This window comes from Drosophila willistoni (genome assembly GCF_018902025.1).
Source record: "Drosophila willistoni isolate 14030-0811.24 chromosome 2L unlocalized genomic scaffold, UCI_dwil_1.1 Seg196, whole genome shotgun sequence".
NCBI lineage: Eukaryota > Metazoa > Arthropoda > Insecta > Diptera > Drosophilidae > Drosophila > Drosophila willistoni.
Genome location: NW_025814048.1, coordinates 7,740,809 through 7,760,310, shown reverse-complemented (window position 1 = coordinate 7,760,310; position 19,502 = coordinate 7,740,809). Strand labels below are relative to the sequence as shown.

General features: G+C 37.5%; 2 protein-coding genes across 2 annotated transcripts in view; one reads left to right on the top strand and one right to left on the bottom strand.

The window, feature by feature from the left end:
- Nucleotides 1–19,502, bottom strand: part of LOC6640555 (mitochondrial sodium/calcium exchanger protein) — a 69,865-nt gene that overhangs the window by 21,314 nt on the left and 29,049 nt on the right. The gene's annotated exons all lie outside the window — the stretch shown is intronic.
- Nucleotides 43–18,733, top strand: LOC6640513 (protein patched). The gene is made up of 6 exons (XM_002063044.4): nt 43–367; nt 13,858–14,411; nt 14,477–16,448; nt 16,516–16,723; nt 16,789–17,060; nt 17,122–18,733. The coding sequence occupies exons 1-6, from the start codon at nt 239–241 to the stop codon at nt 17,917–17,919; spliced, it is 3,933 nt and encodes a 1,310-aa protein (XP_002063080.1). The 5' UTR covers nt 43–238; the 3' UTR covers nt 17,920–18,733.

The window sequence follows — 19,502 nt, the reverse complement described above, 5'->3', positions numbered from 1 at the left end:
AACAATAAACATCAAAACACAACTACACACACACACACTGACTGACAAACACACACACAAACACACACGTACATACACAAAACATACTCGTAGATACAAAGTAAAAACCGACATTGGCAGCACTTTTATTTTGAGAAGACGAGAAAAGGCAAGAGAAAAACAAGCTGAAGAAGAAGAAGAATAAGCAACAACAGACGGAGACGTAGAAGAAGAAGAAGAAGTACCATACCATACCATAATGGATAGGGACAATTTACCCCGCGTACCGGACACACACGGCGATGTGGTCGATGAGAAATTATTCTCGGATCTATATATACGTACCAGCTGGGTGGATGCCCAAGTGGCGCTCGATCAAATTGATAAGGTAAGTTCAGAAAAAAAATATCACGTAGAATTTGCACACACACAAAATACGAAACGAAACGCCATCGAAATTGAAACATTTTTCAGCTAGTTTAGTTTTTTAATGTGCCCCATTAGGGTTTGCCGACAGTTGGCCATTAATTTTATTTTAGCTTCTTTTTGCTCTCGCCCTCGTCTCTTTTCGTTTTCATTTGGTCTTCTATTTTTTTTTTTTGTGTTTTTAGTTAATAGAGTTGCCAAGCTTATTAATTAAGGTGATTAACTAAAAGCTGGGCGAATTAAGTTGTAAAACAGCTTATTGTATTCATGAGAATTTGTTGTTGTTCTTAAGGCATTTTGGCATTTTAACGTGTTTTCGTAGAATTTGAACCATAAGCGAGCTGTGAAAAATAGTATAAAACTATATTTGATTGCCAATTTTAAATTTTTAATATATTTCATGGAATCAAAATAAAATAAAATATATAAAAGAGCTTTAATAATGTTGAATTAGGTCTTATGTAAGATTGTGAATTAGGTTTTTTTGATACCTTTGCGCTTTCAGTTATTGGGAAAGGATTATCTGATATACACACATATATCACTTTTTTTTATCTAATCAGGCTCTTTTGACTTTTTAACTGGTAGCATAGTGTTTACTCGTTTTTTATAGTATACTTTCCAGCGCATGAATAGTATTATCGTGCATCCTTACACGAAAATCTTTCCCAAAAACATAATATTAAACGTTTTATAGGCTGTATAAATTTTAATCCTTTGAGAATATTGAATTTGAGTAAAACCTAAAAAAAAGATGTTAAAACTCATATTTTATAAACTTTAATTCTCAAAATTATTCCTATATTTTTGAGGTTAGGTTAGCATATAGTTTTTTTCGAAAGCTTTCCCAAGAAAGGCATACATATATAAATATATGAAGCTCTATGCAAGTTTTTAAGCACAAAAAAAAGATAACTCAGACGCATAAACACAAACTGGCACACCGCAGGACATCCAGCTAAATTCGCCGACAACTTCATTACTTTGAAGCTACTGTGCACGGTTTGACCGCAAAAACAACAACAACAACAAAACTGCAACTGAGCGCCAAAATAAAAAAAAAGAAAAGGAAAAGAAAAGAAAAAAAGCTTCAGCAGCAAAATAATAAACAACCGCAAAAACAACAACAACCGACGCATTGCATGTTAATGCTGTCGACGTCGTCGTCGGCGCAGACAGTCTCTGTTTTGCTGTGTTTGTGTGTGTGTGTGTATGTTTGTTTGCTTTCGTAGCCAGCAGCAGCCCCAACATGGGTGGGCGCGTTTGGCCTCACAGAGAGAGACAGAGCCAGAGAGAGAGCGGAGTAGAGGGACAGCGAAACAGGAGAAGAGGAAGAGTCAGAGTCATTTCGTACGTGCTTGCTTACTCCCCTTCACTGCCCCCCACTCACTCGCTCTCTCTCTCTCCACTCCCTTGCTCAATTTGCCTGTTGCTGCTGCTTGTGATTTGCCTTGCTCAACAATTTTCGGTGAGCTATGCGAGAGACGTTCGGTAGGTGGGTGGGGGAAGGGAACAGGAAAGCGGCAGCATGGCAAGGGCTTGGCTGGCAGCCGAATAATGTAACAATGATAATGAAAATGTATTGGTTTTCACAACAAAACAAAAAAAAAAAGATGAAAAATTGTAGTAACAGCATTTTCAAGATCCTCAAACTGTAAAAGATCTATCTACACCCTTTAGGGTGTCAGAAGGGCATATTACTTTAGTCCAAGAAGACGTAAAATATATTTCTATTCTAACTATTCAATCAATTCAGTCTATTCTAAAATTTTGATTCATTCCATTTATGAATGTATTTGTATTTGGTTATATTCAAATCTATTGGAATTTGAAGGGTAACTCAAAGTCGTTATCCCTGTCCTTAGGTAGGGGAATTTTTACAACTTGATGTCTTCATTATTGTTGTTGTTGCTGTTGTTTCTTTTGCTGTCTCTATATGCAGCTCAATTATCTCTTCTACTCGCTCTCTCTCTCTCTCTCTATGTCTCCCTGGCTCTGTCTCTGTTTCTCTCACTATGTGTCCGTTTCTCCCCAATCGTTGTAACATTTTTGTTGTTGTTGCTGCTGCTGCTTTTGAACTTCTCGAAAGTTGTGGCAACTCCACTCGATCGTCGTTCGATCTGTGTGTTGGATATGGACGGACAGTCGAACAGACAGACAGACGGACGGACTGATTCCAGCAACAAAATTGACTCTGACTCGGTCTGGTCTCTGGCTGGATCTGTTGTTGCTGTTGTTGATGTTGCTGCTGCAACTGAGGTGTGGTCGTGTCTTGTTGCTGTTGTTATTGTTGGTTGGTTGTTGCCAGTTTTGCCTTTTGCGCTCGTGACGGGCGCCGCCGCCGCCGCCGCCGCTGCTGCCACAGCCGCCGACGACATCGTCATCGGCTTGGCGATTTATTTTAATGACTCAATTTAACGAAATATATTAAGACATTAAAATTGTCTAACGAAGCCAAAGAGCAAGGCAAAAAGCACTGTGTGTGTGTTTGTCTGTCTGTTTCGGACCGTTTTTTTTTTTTTGTGTTTAGCTTATGCAAATTAACATTATTATTATTATTATTTTTTTTCGTCTTGGTTTGTTTTTTTTTTTGTATCTCGCTACTGGGAGGTCTGCAAAAGATGACGTTTTCATGAATGAGTTGAATGCGAAATGAAGCAATATTGAAAATATATACAAATTGTTATTCCCTAACTATATGGAAAGGTCCATTTGTTGTCAAAACATAATAAATTCTGTAAGAACTCAAAAACTTTCCACTCAGCAATGAGAATTAAACCTAGCTTTCCTCCTTTTCATTTCATTAGCTTCTTAGAATCAATCTGTCTTTTATTCATTCATTGACAAATGAGTGCTCTTAATTCTGTGAATATTTATCCATATGTACATTCATTCATTTCTCAAAATTCATTCAATTTCGTGCTCATTGTAAGAGTATTCGAATAGCTGAAGGAATATGTATAGTCATTGATAACTAATCAGAGTAATCAAAGTTTTGAATGTATTCATGTATGCCTTGAGTACATAGTATTTAGTAAAAATCAATTATATGGAATAGATACATATATAAAATCTGTCTGAAAAATATAGAAAATAAAAATGTTATTATCTAGAAATGGAATTCAATTGTATTAAAATTCGTTACGTAGTTTTAATCAAAATCGATCTTATGACCAATTCAGCTTAAAGATAGTTTCAAATGTTATGAATATTAGGATCTTACGAAACTTTATAAAATCAAATTCGAGAATATATACAAATTTAAATCAAAAACGGTTTTTTAGTCAAAGAAACGGAAAATGGTTCTTCAGAGAAATTTGTTAATTAGTTTCTTTGAATTCTTACGAGTTTTTAGAAATGTATTGAATGTCGATTCGTAATTTTTATTAAAATTGGTCTGAAGATCCTTTCTAACTTTCTAGATAACAAAAATGGGAAACGGAAGTTGCCAAACAAATTTAAAAGAAAACTTTTTTAACCAATCAAACAACATTAGACAAATTGATTAGAGAACCTTTTAAAGTGTATCTTTCAGATTCGATCTGTTAGATATGAGCTTATCTGGATTGTATTTGTTATTATTATTGTCAGGTCTCTTTTTATTCTCTGCTGTCCCATTGATATTTCGTATTTCTCTGTCTTTCTCTATGCGTTTTGTTTGGGTGTCGCAAACTCATATTTATGGCAATGCCGCACTAAAGATGCAGGCCATGTACACACCAGTCGACGACGATGAGCCATTGTATCTATGTGATATACATATATATATGTAGATATAGATATAGATAGATGTGTGTGTGTGTGTGTGTGTGTGGATACATATAAATTCATGAATGAAAACGATGAACGGAGCAGCGGCGGCTCCCCTTCCCATTACCACTTGACACTAAGCATTGGGACTCGGTTGTTGTTGTTGTTGTGCCAATTGTAGTACACACACACACACACACACTTTGGCACACAGGAAGTCAACACAGAGGAGACAGAGATACATTGGCGGCATTTTAAAGAAGCATTGAGGAAGAAGCAAAGTCTTTGCAATATATTTCTGTTTAGTCATGCCGCCACGCTACGAAATTCTCATTTTTTTCTTTTTCACAACTAAGCATGAAAAACAAATAGCTAAAGCCAAAGACAAATACAAATAGATGAAAATATCTACAAATATTTGTGGCATCCACAAAAGAACCAAAAGAGCAAACATAGAGAGAGAGAGGGAGATAGACATAGAAAAACCAGTAGCATGAAATTTGTCTATACTAATGAATTGAGTAAATACAAAGAAACTAGAAAAGGGGGGTGGGGAGACTCTAACTTAAATATGTATTTTAGAAAGATGATGTGCAAAAAGTTATACGAATTAAATTTTTATGCTATGATTTTGTATTTTCAACATGCCCAGCATGTTGCCACATAACAGTTAAACTTCCTCTCGTTATCTACTTGACAATCTCTATACCCTCTCCTCTATACCTCCTCCTTCTTCTTCTCCTGTTTGTAAGCCGGAAATGCTTTTGTAGGCGTGAGATATCTTCATCGACATTGTTGAGTCGTCCTCTCCACTCACTCACTCTTTGCCGCCTGCCACATTCTCGGAAGCCACTTTTCAAGAAAACCCAGAAGAAAAGACAAAAAAAAAAGCAATAGCAATTTATGCAGGTATCTTTTAGCCGTTCCGTTCGGCATTCCCCGTCCGTCAGGGGCCACTCCTCAAATGAGACGTGTGTTTGCTTAAGGATTAGTTTGCACAGACCCGCCCTTCCGAGTGTCTCTGTAGAAACTCACCACTTGAATCAGCCCTCGCTCTTGTTTTTATTTCGGTTTGGCTTCTTTGATCTTTCAATTTTTAGGTTTCGGTCTCTTTTTCTTTCGTCTCTGGGGTTTTTTTGGAGTTGGGGTCCAAACATTTTCCATCTATTCCCATTTTTTTTTGTTCTCTTACAAATATAAGATATAAATTCTCATAAAGTGTGACCATGATTTATGTGATTTACACCTTAAACAGATAAGATCTTATCTAAGCAAGTTCCACACTAAAGAATTTAAACCTCTAGTTTATCTCTTAAGAAAATGCTCAGATTTCTTCTTAAGTTACTATATTTGCATATGACTTAGTCTTTCCTTTTTGTTTTAGAGATACGAGAATAAATATTAAAAGTGACTTGGAGATAAAAGAATAAATATTAAAGGTTTCTTTTCGTATTCGGATTTCTTTTAGAAAATGTTCTTTAGCTTATGACATTTATAATAACCTACTTCAATGTTTTCAGATCTTCTTAAATTTCTATAAATTTTACTTAAAAATAAGTTGGTTATTGAAAATTTAAACATCTTTTTTATAATAATTTTTAAAGAAATGTTTTAAAATCAAAGTATTTATTGGTAGTAATATTGAAATTCACAAAAATTTTTTAGTTTCTTTAGATACTTATATAAGTTTATATGTATATAAAGCGATTATTGTAACAATCTCTTATAACAAATAATATATGTACATATATCATATGATCCAATTCAAAGGGAAATTCTTACAAGTTCTTGAGAAATTATATAAAATCAGAAGATAATAATCCGAAGATTCCATAATAAAATTTACTAAAATTTAAAACTTGGTCTATAAAGGATTCAAAGCATAATTATTAAAATTATTTAAATGTCCCTAAGAAATTATATAAAATCAGAGTATACTATGTCCACATTTAGTAGAATCTAGTTAAAAAACACTCTTCAATCTAAAAAGGATACAAAGCCAAATTTTTACAACCTCCTGAGAAGAAATATATGTATATAATCAAAAGATTCTATGACCAAATCTGGTCAAACAAACCTCTTAACTCCTTACTTAAGGATACAAAGAAAAAATCTAACTTGTTTCTATAAAAAGTCATAAAATGACTACAAATACTTATAAGTTTCTTTGGAAAAACAAACATGAACGTACATATTTCCATAATATCAAGTTTAGGAATGATGAGAAAAATAAAGATACTTTTTTCCATTAAACCTTTAAATGATAACTGATCGATTTCCAAAGTTATGGCCAGCATAGAAATGGAACTATAAATAACTCAATAATCTGCTTAGAAACCCCCCCCAAAAAAAAGACGAACATTCCAATTTAAACCTTTGCCCCACATAACACCCACACGCACAACCGCACACATACAAGCACACACACAGACTTACACACTGACTTTTGAGTCGAAGAATTGACAGCTCAATTTTGAGGCCTCCAAAAAAAAAACACACGCAAACCAAGATAGAGAGATCTCCCCCACCAAAAAAAAAAATAAAATAAAAAGATCTGCAGCTGGTGCGAGGGGAACTCAAAATGTATATATTTCTGCTGTGTTTTTTTTTTTTTGTTTCGTCTTCATTAGGGGCCAGGGACCTGGCACCGGACCGGGCCGGCCCGGGCCGCACATAAAACTGTTATTGTCTTCATCAGCAAGCAGCAGCAACAGCAACAACAACAGCAGAAAGAAAGAGAGACCCAAAGAAAAAAAGAAAAAAAATCAAAAGAATTATGAAGACATTAACTCGACCACACACAGCAGCAGCAGCAACAACAACAACAACACAAAAGGTAAAGGTAAAACTGAGACCGAAGACCAACCGAAGAAGAAGAAGAAGACGAAGAGAAGACCCAGACGCACAGTGACATTGGGCCAGGGCAAAAATGAGAGATCTCTGAGAGAGTTCGAGAGTGTACGGGCCCATAAAAGCAGAAGAAGAAGAAGAAGAGTGTATCAGAGTACCGGAAAGAAACATTCAAGCAATAATCACGGAATTCACTGAAAAAGCAGTTAACGGACAGAATGGACAGAAAACGCCAACTAGGGGAGGATGAGAGGGAGGGATATAGGTAGGTAAAGAAGGAGGAGGGAGGTAGGAACCAACAACCATCCAACCGACCAACCGACCAACATGCGTTTATACCTGTGTGTGTGCCTCAATGGAAGCTGAAGTTGAGTTTTTTTGAATGCGGCCAGGTAGACTGGACTTGGACTCGTACTCGTATTCAAACTGGGACTGAGACTGAGAGGCCAACTGACTGACTGGCTTTTCATATGAAAATAATAAAGAAATTAAGTCTGCTTGTTGTTGTCTGGTAGGTAGGTAGGTAGGGCAGGTGAAGTTCCAGTTTCAGTTTCAGTACCAGTTTTGTACATATTACAGCATTCTTTAATCACCCACGAAAAACGCTATACGCATAGTTGAACTACCTTGAAATATATTCTCAAGTTCTTTTTTATTAAAAGTTATGTTTAAGTTTAACTTAACTTAATGTCTTCAATATCTTTATATATGATTATTATGTTTTTAAGAGGTTAGTTTAAACACTTGCACGGAACTACCTTTTAAAACAATTTTAACTAGCTAAACTTTAAAGCTAAAAATTATACAGAAATGTAATGAAAGATTTAGGTATATAACAGGGGGGTATACATATATGAGAAAAGCTTTAGATGCAGTCCTAACTACTTTAAAATATAATTCCTTTTAACGGCTATAAAAGTTTATGTTTTGTAGCTAAATTTTCAAGCTAAAAATGAAGGGGAAACTCAACTAAAATTAAAATTAGGCTTATATGTATATAGAAACTTTCTAAGTATAGAAATTTTCAGAAAGTTTCTTTAAAAGCCATCGTAGAATAACATTCTCATGATCCCCTTATAAAAGTTATGTTTTATAGCCAAATATTAAAGCTAAAAAGGATAAGAAAATTTAACAAAGCAAGCAACTTTAAGTAATTAACCTCTTTACGAGAGTCCATCAGATACTTTTTCATCAAATTCACCTTAAAGTTCTTTACAAAACACTCTTATTTTTATTTTATAGCTAAAATTTGAAGCTAAAAATATTGAGAACTTTCAACAAAAGTGCTAAATCTTAGTCTTTATAAAGGATCTTTATGGGCTTGGGCACATCGTTACTTAAAGTCCTGTATAGAATTAACTTAAAGCACTTTACTGTAATAAGTTTTTTGAATATAATCTTTTATAGCCAAATAAAAAAGCTGAATGGGATCAAAAGGTACAAACTTATCTTACAATTAGCCATTTCTTTATTGCTCCCATGGCTATTTCTCTAAGTGTAGATACGGTAACTCTATCGTTGGTGGTCCTTGTGCACCTGGCGCTCTCTTTCTCTTTGCCTCCTTTTGCTCTCTACTTTCGTGGTTAAACAAAGTTAACTGTAAGCCATCTGCCACTCAATTTTTTAACTCTCACCTGTTGCCTGCCAATGCTCCAATGACCTTCAAACCTTTTTTTAACGATTTCGTATTTATATACCACAAAAAAAAAAAAAAAAAAATCAACTAAAAACCAAATCAAAAAAGTTATAAAAAAAATTTGCTGTTTGCTAGTCACGTTTTGGGGGCGCCATAAATTGGCGGCAAATGATAATTTGCATTCATCGGGTCAGATTTTAATTTGTTATTTCTTTATCTGTATTTTATTTTATTTTTTTTTTTTTTTGTGTGTGTTGAAAAAGAAATATAATTATTTTTCTGATTTTTTTTTCATGTTTGTCAAGCATTGTGTGTGGTCTTTTGGGGTGAGATCAGTGTGTGTGTGGCAGATGAATGGATTTCGTCTATATAGTATATACACAATGGAATGGAATTGACTAAAAATAGAGCTTATATTGACGTAGTTTTTCTACATTTTTTTGACAGCTGCTGCTGCTGCTGTCTGCCCGCCTTTTGGGCATCTGTGTGTGAAAATAAAACAAAGTTCCATTTAAATGCCAAACGAAAGAAAAATAAAATTAAAAAAAAAGAAACCCTGAAGATTCGTTTCGCGTTTTGTCGTAAATCGGAAATTCACATGGCACCAGTGCAGGGAGATGGAGGAGATATTCCACTTTTTTTTTGCTTTTAGTATTCAAAAACGTTATCAGCGTTCGTATAACTTTTATGAACGTATCTACACAGGTTTTATGGCACACGTCTTACGTGAGAAACATATGGGAAAACATTTCTGCCACTGCTGCTGGGTCTGATCATGATGATGATGATGATCATCATGATGACACAGTTGCTGATCGCCAAGTTATGGAGATCCTTTTTTGGCCACGCTTTGTTAGAAACTTTTATTTCTTTGATTAAATGGGTGAACTTTAAACGTGTCTTTTATGTCTTCATGTGTGATATATACATATACATATTGACTTTAAGCCAAACGATACTATTCAATATAATACAATACATATTCATTCATTATTCATATGGTTTATATACCCTGTAGTCGAAGAGTTGAAGAGCATATTAATAGAAAAAAATAGATGGATAAAAGGTATAACTTTACGTTAAAGCTAAAGCTAAACTATCCTCTTTTTTCTTTCTATTTACGCTTGCACTATTGTTTAAAATATTATAAATGGACTTTTGCAACACTTAAATATATTGGTTTCGATATCGAAACTGTTTTTTGGTGTTTTGATATACTTGAAGCTTCTATGGGTCGTTTTGTGCGTTACTAAGCTTCTTTCGAATTCAAAATATTTTAGCTTTCTTAATGCTCTGTCTTTTTATTGTGTCATGTATAATTCAGTCTGTTTCGAACTGAAAATTTCTGCTTTTTCTTTGTGTCCTGTATTTCAGATGTTTTCTAGATGTATGCATGTCAGTCATTAACCGTTTTCGAACTCGAAATCTTAACTTTTTCTTAGTGTCCTGACTAAAATATGTCTACTTTTTCGCAGTCCAAGAATTCTGCATCTTCCTCTACATTCTTCTGCTTCACTCAGCTTTTTTCGAACATTTCTTTGTAGTGTGTCTTCTACAGGCTTGTGCGTTATTTAGCCGATTTCGAATTCGAAATATGTACATTTTCCTGCTGCCCTGTGTTTTTGATGCTCCGTTTACATGCGTAGACATCACTTGGCCGTTTTCGAACTCGAAATGTTTACTTTTTTTAGATCCAATCCTCATTCTACATCGCCTTGGCCTTTTTTGAAGTCTTATCATTAATATTTCTCTCGATGCTCTTCCTTTCTAGTGCTTTGGCTACATGCTTGTGCATAATTAAGTCGTTTTCGAGCTCGAAATATCTACTTTACGATCTAGTGAGGATCCTTTGCATAGATATTGATTCGAAAATTCTCAAAAATGATACTTATTCTCCTTGTTCTTTAGCCCTTGACACTATATTGTTTCTAAAACTTAGCCTTAAGCATCATGAAGAAACATTGATTATTAATGCAACCGCTAGGTGTCGCTTCTATAAAAAATTAAATGCAGGGTAATTATCTATTCGTCTACACTTCATCATAGTTTCCAAACATATGTGAATTTTTTTGATGTCTTGGGTGGTCTAGGCAAAAACTATAAAACTATTGAATTTCATTTTATGCTAAAATATTTATTCTGCTTTGCTGTTGTTGTTGTTGTCGTTGTTTGGTTTGCATTCAATTTTTATTGCGGCATAACTGGATGCCATGCCACGCCGTGCCGTGCCGTTGCCGTGCTCATATTGTATACTTATATATTATGGCTTGACGCGCCTCTTTTGGTTTTGTTCAAGTGGATATTTTTCCATTAGCAAAATGGGCATGGAAACATTGGTTTTTTTTCCCCCCGATCTTTCTTTCTTTTTTTTGAGTTTTGTTTTCCATAAATATTCATATACGTATTTCGTTTTCGAGTGCGCCTTAATGTGCCATGCAATTAATTACTCACACTCTTTGTGGGGGGTCTTGAAAAGCAATTGATGGAAACTTTCGGAAGAGTAAGAAGAAGATTAAGTTTTGTGAAAATAAACTTGTTCGATAGTGTGTGTGTTGATGTTACCTTATGTAGCACCTGCCATCTCACACACAAACACACGCACACACACACTAACAAAGACCAATTCGTTATGCCCAGCGGTCAATCAATGTGCATCAAACTGTGAGTGAAACTGGGTTTGGGATTAAGACCTCGGGATTAGAAGACTCAGAAGAAAACCTCGATGAAAGACTATTCCCCTGTGTGTTATGTGTGTGTGTGTGTGTGTGTCTGAGTGTGTGTCTATGTGCATTTCTAATGAAGTTGTTGCTTAGAGGGAATACATTTTCATTTGAAACTGCTGTGCTGCAAAGGAACGACGACAACGTCGTCTCCGGGGCACGGTCATAAATCAATTTGTGACATTTCCTCACGACAACCAAGTCGAGCCGGAGGACGACGACGACGCGGCAGCGGGGGTGTGACTGCATGCAACAACAACAACAACAAGATTGATGATATGTCACATGTTGCACAGCATGTTGCAAGCGTTAACAGTAAGGCAAAAAAAATGGGAGAATTTGACTTTTTAGGCCGCCTTTTGATGTCTCAATCATACACATAGTTTGAGCAGCACTGCTCAACCGACAGACCGACCGCCTTTCGTGTTTTTGGTAAGAAAATCTAGATTAAGTTTATTTTTAGTTGCCTTCGGGGCTACAACTCTACTACTTACTATAAGCAACATTGTGAGTTGTGTTTAAAGTAAAAAATTCCTAGAATTTGTTGTGCATCTTCTTTTGTTGTTGCTCTTGTGCCCCCCTAGAGGAAAAACATTCCAAGAACAGGTTCCGAAAAAAAATGAACCAAACGAAAGAACCCATAACCATGTGAAATCAAGGAAAATGCCGACGCCGCCGCCGCCGCCGCCGCCAAATGACTTAATTAAAGGCGACAAAGTCGTTTGAAGTTGTCTTTTTCCTTCCATTTAATTTTTTGTTTTTGTTTGGATTGCGGAAATGCCAACGATCAGGAAGCAGCCCTCCCCCTCTGTCTTTCTCTCTGTCTATTTAGCTATCTTTTGCCTGTCTTGGGTTTTTATTTATGACTGACTCCCGCTTCAGCGATCTTAACGGTAGTCATAAAATGTTGCCCATGCCCAAACAACCAAAACCAAACCCAAAAGCCAAGACAATTTGTGGTTACCCATGACTACTACCTCTATCTATTCAGCCTTAACCCATTCCCATTCCATCAGCCAAGTTTGGTAAGGTAAAAAAAAAAAATAAAAAGAAAAGAAAAGAAAACAAAAAAAAAACTTGACTTGAACTGCGCGGAAAAATCTGTGAAAAGCGATAAAAGCCCAACGAGAGACGAAAGAAGAGACTACACAAGCAGCAGGCCACATGTAGCATGTAGCATGCAGCAAGGGGCAACTCCAACAACAGAAGAGACTGGAAATGCTCAGACGTTTCGAGATGAAGTTGGACTTGGGTATTTTCGTTGTTGTTGTCGTTGTTTTGTTGTTGTTGTGTAGACGCTATCCTCTGGAGGTCTCTTTTTGGGTGCGGGCACAGTGGTACGGGGTCAATAAAACCAATTTGCTTTATATTTTTAACAAGTTTTGCTTTTTTTTTTATCTATTATCTAATATAACAAATCTTCCGGGTCAAGAAATGTTATAAATTGGTTACAAAATGTTGAAAAAACTTTTTATAGTTACTTTTAATTTCAATTCGGAACGTTTGGTTTATTACGAAAGAAGAAAAACCGAATTTTAAAGAGATTTGGGTTAGTACGAAAAGAAAAGTACAGAATTTTAAAGGGATTCTAGAAGACCACAAGTTTTCAATGGAATTAAAACGATTTCTGTGATACCAACTCTTCTTTTCATGCTCTTACATTGCTTTTTCGCCTAATGTACTAATGATTCCCAAGTGGTTCAGGCAAAAAAAGCACTTTGTTTATTCGGAATGAAAAGAAGGAATGAAAGTCAAGTCTTAAAGGAAATTAAATCGTTCTTTGTGATGCCAAATCATTCTCTCAAGTTTTGTACTTGTTTTCCTTTTAAAGCAACTGCAATTCCCAACTGGTTTAGGTGTAGGTATCTACTATTCTACTATTGAGTTTCTTTAATATTTCTTCAAAGTATTTTATTTTTCCTAGAAATTTAAAAATTTATTCTCCATGGAGTTTTCAGTGGTCTAATTTGTACCACTGTGCGAATGACTGTTCGATTGAGATGTTAGCTCTCTAGTGCTCTGCCTCATTATTATTATTTTGTTTTGGGGAACTGGGGAGAAGCATGCTCGATTTCCAGACAAAACGTGGAGGGCAAAGTAAAGGGAAGAGACAAAAGATTGAGAAAGCCAGGCCCTGTTGCTAAAGCTTAGGGCTCAGGTCCGGAGTAAGGGCTAAAATGCCAATAGCGGCGTCTTGTATCTTTAGTTTTTTTTTGTTGTAGGTCTGAGGCTGGTTGTTGTTGCTGATGAAGATGATGATGATGATGATGATGGGTCGCAGATGCTACGAAAATATATAAATTATATGGCTGCTACATTGGGGATGTGATATTGGGTCTCTGAGGCCACACGCTGTTTCGTTATAATTTTAATGCCTTATTTATGGCAAACGTAAAAGTCCCTACACTCCTCCTTCTCCTCCTCTTCCCTCCCTAAAATCTGCAGCAAACTGAACTAAACCCAAATTTTTATATCTTTCTATCTCTCTTTTTGCAGGGCAAAGCGCGTGGCAACCGCACGGCAATCTATCTGCGCTCAGTATTTCAATCCCACCTCGAACAACTTGGCAGCTCAGTGCAAAAGCATGCGGGCAAGGTCCTATTTGTGGCCATTCTAGTACTTAGCACCTTTTGTGTGGGCCTCAAAAGTGCACAGATACACTCAAAAGTCCATCAATTATGGATACAAGAAGGCGGACGACTCGAATCCGAGTTGGCATATACACAGAAAACTATCGGTGAGGTTGAATCGACGACGCATCAACTGGTAATACAAACGGCACATGATCCGAATGCCTCAGTGCTGCATCCGCAGGCATTATTATCACATTTAGAGGTCCTTGTTAAAGCGACATCGGTGAAAGTTCATATGTACGATACAGAATGGGGTTTACGTGATATGTGCAATTCCCCAAGTACACCAAGTTTCGAAGGACACTCTTACATAGAGGATACACTGCAACGAATGTCGCCATGTTCGATCATAACACCTTTGGATTGTTTTTGGGAGGGCAGTCAGCTACTTGGACCCGAAGTGCCAGTCTATATACCGTAAGTTCATTTTAAAAAATTACTCTTGAATCTTAGCTAATGTCCTTTCCTCATTCATTTTGCAGATTCCTTAATGAACGACATGTGTGGAGCAGTTTGAATCCCACTTATGTGATGCAATTTATGAAGAAACAACTTTCGGAGCAACAAATTAGTTTCGATTTCGATACAGTGGAACAATATTTGAAACGTGCTGGCATTAGTAGTGGCTACATGGAGAAACCATGTCTTAATCCTCTCAACCCGAAATGTCCACAAACCGCACCGAATAAGAATAGTGCCCAACCACCGGATGTCGGAGCCATACTATCTGGAGGATGTTATGGTTATGCTGCCAAGCATATGCATTGGCCCGAGGAGCTAATTGTGGGTGGCGCCCAACGTAATCGTAGCGCACATTTACGCAAAGCCAAGGCCCTGCAAACTGTTGTACAATTGATGACCGAAAAAGAGATGTACGATCAGTGGTGGGATAATTTCAAGGTACATCATATTGGTTGGACCCAGGAGAAGGCGGCCGAAGTTTTGAATGCCTGGCAAAGGAATTTCTCACGCGAAGTGGAACAATTGTTGAGGAAAAACTCACGCATTGCGGCCAACTATGATGTGTATGTGTTCAGTTCGGCCACTCTGGATGATATATTGGCCAAGTATTCGCATCCGCGTGCCTGGAATATAGTGATTGGTGTGGCCATTACCGTTCTCTATGCCTTCTGTACACTCTTGCGTTGGCGCGATCCAGTCCGCGGTCAGAGTAGTGTGGGTGTGGCTGGTGTTTTGTTGATGTGCTTCAGTACTGCAGCCGGTTTGGGTCTATGTGCCCTCTTGGGCATTGTTTTCAATGCCGCCAGCACTCAGGTGGTACCTTTCTTGGCCCTCGGTCTTGGGGTGGATCACATCTTTATGCTGACGGCTGCCTATGCGGAGAGTAATCGAAAGGAGCAAACGAAATTGATATTGAAGAAAGTTGGACCGAGCATATTGTTCAGTGCCTGCAGCACGGCGGGTTCATTTTTTGCTGCTGCTTTCATACCAGTGCCAGCCTTAAAGGTATTCTCATTGCAGGCGGCCATTGTAATGTGTTTCAATGTCGCTGCAGCTTTGCTAGTATTCCCGGCTCTAATATCCCTCGACTTGAGACGACGCACGGCTGGCAGAGCGGATATTTTCTGCTGTTGCTTTCCCATTTGGAAGGAACCAGCTGTACTCCAGCCACCCATGCATATGAACAATAATAATAATAGCATCAATAGCAATCGTCAGAATCGTCATGTCAAGAATTGTAATCATACTCCACGTAGTGGTAGCGCAGGTGGCGGTGCTGTGGTTCAGAATCCTTTGCTGGAGACGCGTGTTAATGTGCCCATGAAGACACATCCAAGCATCACTTCCTCACTGTTGCCCTCGTTTTCGTTGTCACACTTTGCCTACAAATACTATACACCATTCCTGATGCTGAGTTGGGTTAAATTTCTGGCTGTCATGGGTTTCATAAGTGCCCTAATCTTTAGCCTCTATGCCTCGACGAGATTACAAGACGGCTTGGATATCATAGATCTGGTGCCAAAGGAAAGTCAAGAGCATAAATTTCTGGATGCGCAAACTCGCCTCTTTGGCTTCTATAGCATGTATGCGGTGACCCAAGGAAATTTCGAGTATCCAACGCAGCAGCAACTGTTACGAGATTATCATGATGCCTTTGTACGTGTACCCCATGTGATTAAGAATGATAATGGTGGCTTACCCGACTTTTGGTTACTACTCTTTCGCGATTGGTTGAGTAATTTGCAACGCATTTTCGACGAGGAATTCAAAGATGGACGCCTGACCAAAGAGAGTTGGCACACAAATGCAAGTAGCGATGCCATTTTGGCCTACAAATTGATTGTACAAACAGGCTATGTGGATAATCCAGTCGATAAGAGTCTTGTGGAAACAAATCGTTTAGTCAGCGAGGGTATTATCAATCCAAAGGCATTCTATAACTATCTCTCTGCCTGGGCCTACAATGATGTTTTTGCCTATGGAGCTTCACAGGTAAATAAGAAGGACTTTTAATCAAACTTTAAAACATTTATTGACCCCATTTTCTATTTACTTTTAGGCCAAACTGTATCCGGAACCACGTCAGTATTATCATGTACCATCCGAATATGATCTAAAGATTCCCAAAAGTCTGCCTCTAACCTATGCCCAGATGCCTTTCTATTTGCATGGCTTGACAAATACATCGGAAATTAAGAGTTTGATCAGTCACATACGTGATTTGAGTCTTAAATTTGAGGGCTTTGGTCTGCCCAATTATCCATCGGGTAAGTAACTCAGACATTTTTAGCACTTTGAGAGTTTTTATTAATGTTTCTTTTCATTTCCGTAGGTATTCCCTTTATATTCTGGGAACAATATATGACTTTACGCTCCTCATTGGCCATGATTTTGGCTTGTGCTTTTGTGGCCGCTTTAGTATTGGTTTCCCTGCTCTTGCTCTCGGTGTGGGCAGCAGTTTTGGTAATCATAAGTGTGTTGGCTTCTTTGGCACAAATATTTGGAGCCATGACCTTGTTGGGCATTAAATTATCAGCTATACCCGCTGTCATACTCATACTTAGTGTGGGAATGATGCTGTGTTTCAATGTGCACATCTCATTGGTAAGTCTAGACGAAAATTTCAATAATTTCTCTTTCTAATCGATTGCTTTTTATCTTGCAGGGCTTTATGACTTCATTGGGCAATCGACAGCGTCGCATACACTTGGCCATGCAAATGGGTTTGGGTCCCTTGGTCCATGGCATGTTGACTTCGGGGGTGGCTGTCTTTATGCTCTCCACATCGCCTTTTGAGTTTGTTCTGCGTCACTTCTGTTGGCTGCTCTTGGTCGTACTCTGTGTTGGAGCCTGTAACAGTCTGATTGTATTTCCCATAATGCTGAGTATGTTGGGCCCGGAGGCAGAGTTGGTACCATTAGAGCATCCCGATCGTATATCTACCCCATCACCTTTACCGCAACGCAGTTCGAAACGCAACTCGAACAAATCGTTCATTGTGAATGGTTCTCGTTCATCATCGTCGCGTAACAATTGCCAGAAATCGCATCATTATCACAAGGATGTGAATATTAATGATCCATCGTTGACAACCATTACGGAAGAGCCGCAGTCATGGAAATCGAGCAATTCGTCCATACAAATGCATAATGATTGGAGCACTCCAGTGAATAATATGAATGTGAATTATCAACAACAACATCAATCCTATGGAGGTCATGGTGGTCCTCCACCTCAAACGCAACCACCGCCATCGTATCATAAGGCTTCCCAGCAGCAGCAGCAACAGCAGCCTCCGTGCAATTATCCGCCGGAGTTGCAAAGTATTGTGGTTCAACCGGAGGTTACTGTGGAGACCACCCACTCGGATAGTAATACCACCAAGGTAACGGCCACGGCCAATATCAAGGTGGAGCTGGTCACACCCGGACGAGCCGTACGCAGTTATAACTTTACGAGTTAGCACTTAGTTCCTGTAGTATCCTAGTTCTTTTTTTGCTGTATATGTGTATGTGCATGTTAGTTAATTTCTCCACCGTACCCAGCCCCCTCTACCCCCATCCAACTTTCCTCATGTAGATTGTAAGTATAGTTTAAGAGCTGCTAAAAAAACAAAAAAACAACTTTCAATCCCCTCCAGAAACAAACCCAATTGATCCCACCCCCCCACCATCTCCCTCTTGTGTCCCCTGCCTAGCAGCTTCTTCTTTTAGCATCTAAGGCATTTTTTATACATTTATAGAAATATTTATTGTAATTGTAACCACATCGAGCTATGTACTTACATACCTACAATTCTAAGCGAGATTCGTACATCAAACCACCCCCTCACCCACACCCCCTATCTACCCCACCCACCCACTCACCGCCCACACAAAACAAAACAAAAAAGAAAAACTAGTAATTTATAGTTTATAATTTAGTTTAAATATGTACATAAAACACAAGGACTTGAACCAAAATAGTATCGCTTAAACGACAAAACGAAAGAAAGTAAGAAAGTTAAAAAGTGGGAATTCCCCGATGAAATCCCTCCAACCCGCATCCCCCATACAAAAAATAACAACAAAAAAAAAAAGGAAGAAACGGTGTACTTACAATACAAAACAAAAAACAAAAAAACAATGTAAACTATAAAGTAACTCCGCATTTATGGAACTATGTAAATTTCTTAGACAAAGACTGAGATTGTCTTCAAAACAACAAAATAAAAAACACACACACTTTATTACACAACATTATACAGAGTTTTTGAAAAGCGAAAACATTACAAATAAAACAAAAAATTAACAATTTAAATGAGTTGTTTTACTATAAACTAATATGAATTGAACAGAGTATTTTCAATAAGTTTTAAATTTGAAAACAAAAATGAGTCTTTTGATTAAAAACTTGGCGCCATATTATTATGGTTTTGGTTTTGGTAATCGTTGTCTGTGCCTGGCTAAATTTAAAATATCACAGTTGCTAGTCACAATATAAATGAAATAAATTTATGCCAGAGCCGCCAAATATTTTTTAAAATCTGTGCAAATCACAGTAAGAATTTGCAATTGGTTGCATAAAAACAGTAATTTCTAATTTTAAAAAATCCGCGCATTAAATTGCAAGCTCTGGCAACACCAATTCCTCATATTTAATCGCTTCTCAACACTAAACAATGGTAGTGTTTGACAATGTTCGAGTTCGACGTGGTTGCAAGGAGTTCGGTGTGGTTCGGAAAGGGTATTCGTTCGGAGTTTTCACTTTTTGAAGCATTTCGACCAAGTTAAGGCGAATTTTGTAAACGCAAGCATGTTGCGGTTCGCCTCATCGGTTCGGCTCATCGGTTGCCGTTCGCCTCATTGGTTGGAAGTTCCATGCTTTTGCCGCATTTTCGCTCTTTTGTTGCATGTTCGACCTTAAATGGCTCGGTTCGGTGTGGTTCGAAAGGGTATTCGTAGGGAATTCACTTTTTGTGGTGCAATTTAACAATTAAATACATTACAATTAAAAAACAACTTTAAATACTTTCAATTCATTCTATATTTACAAAATGTTTATGAG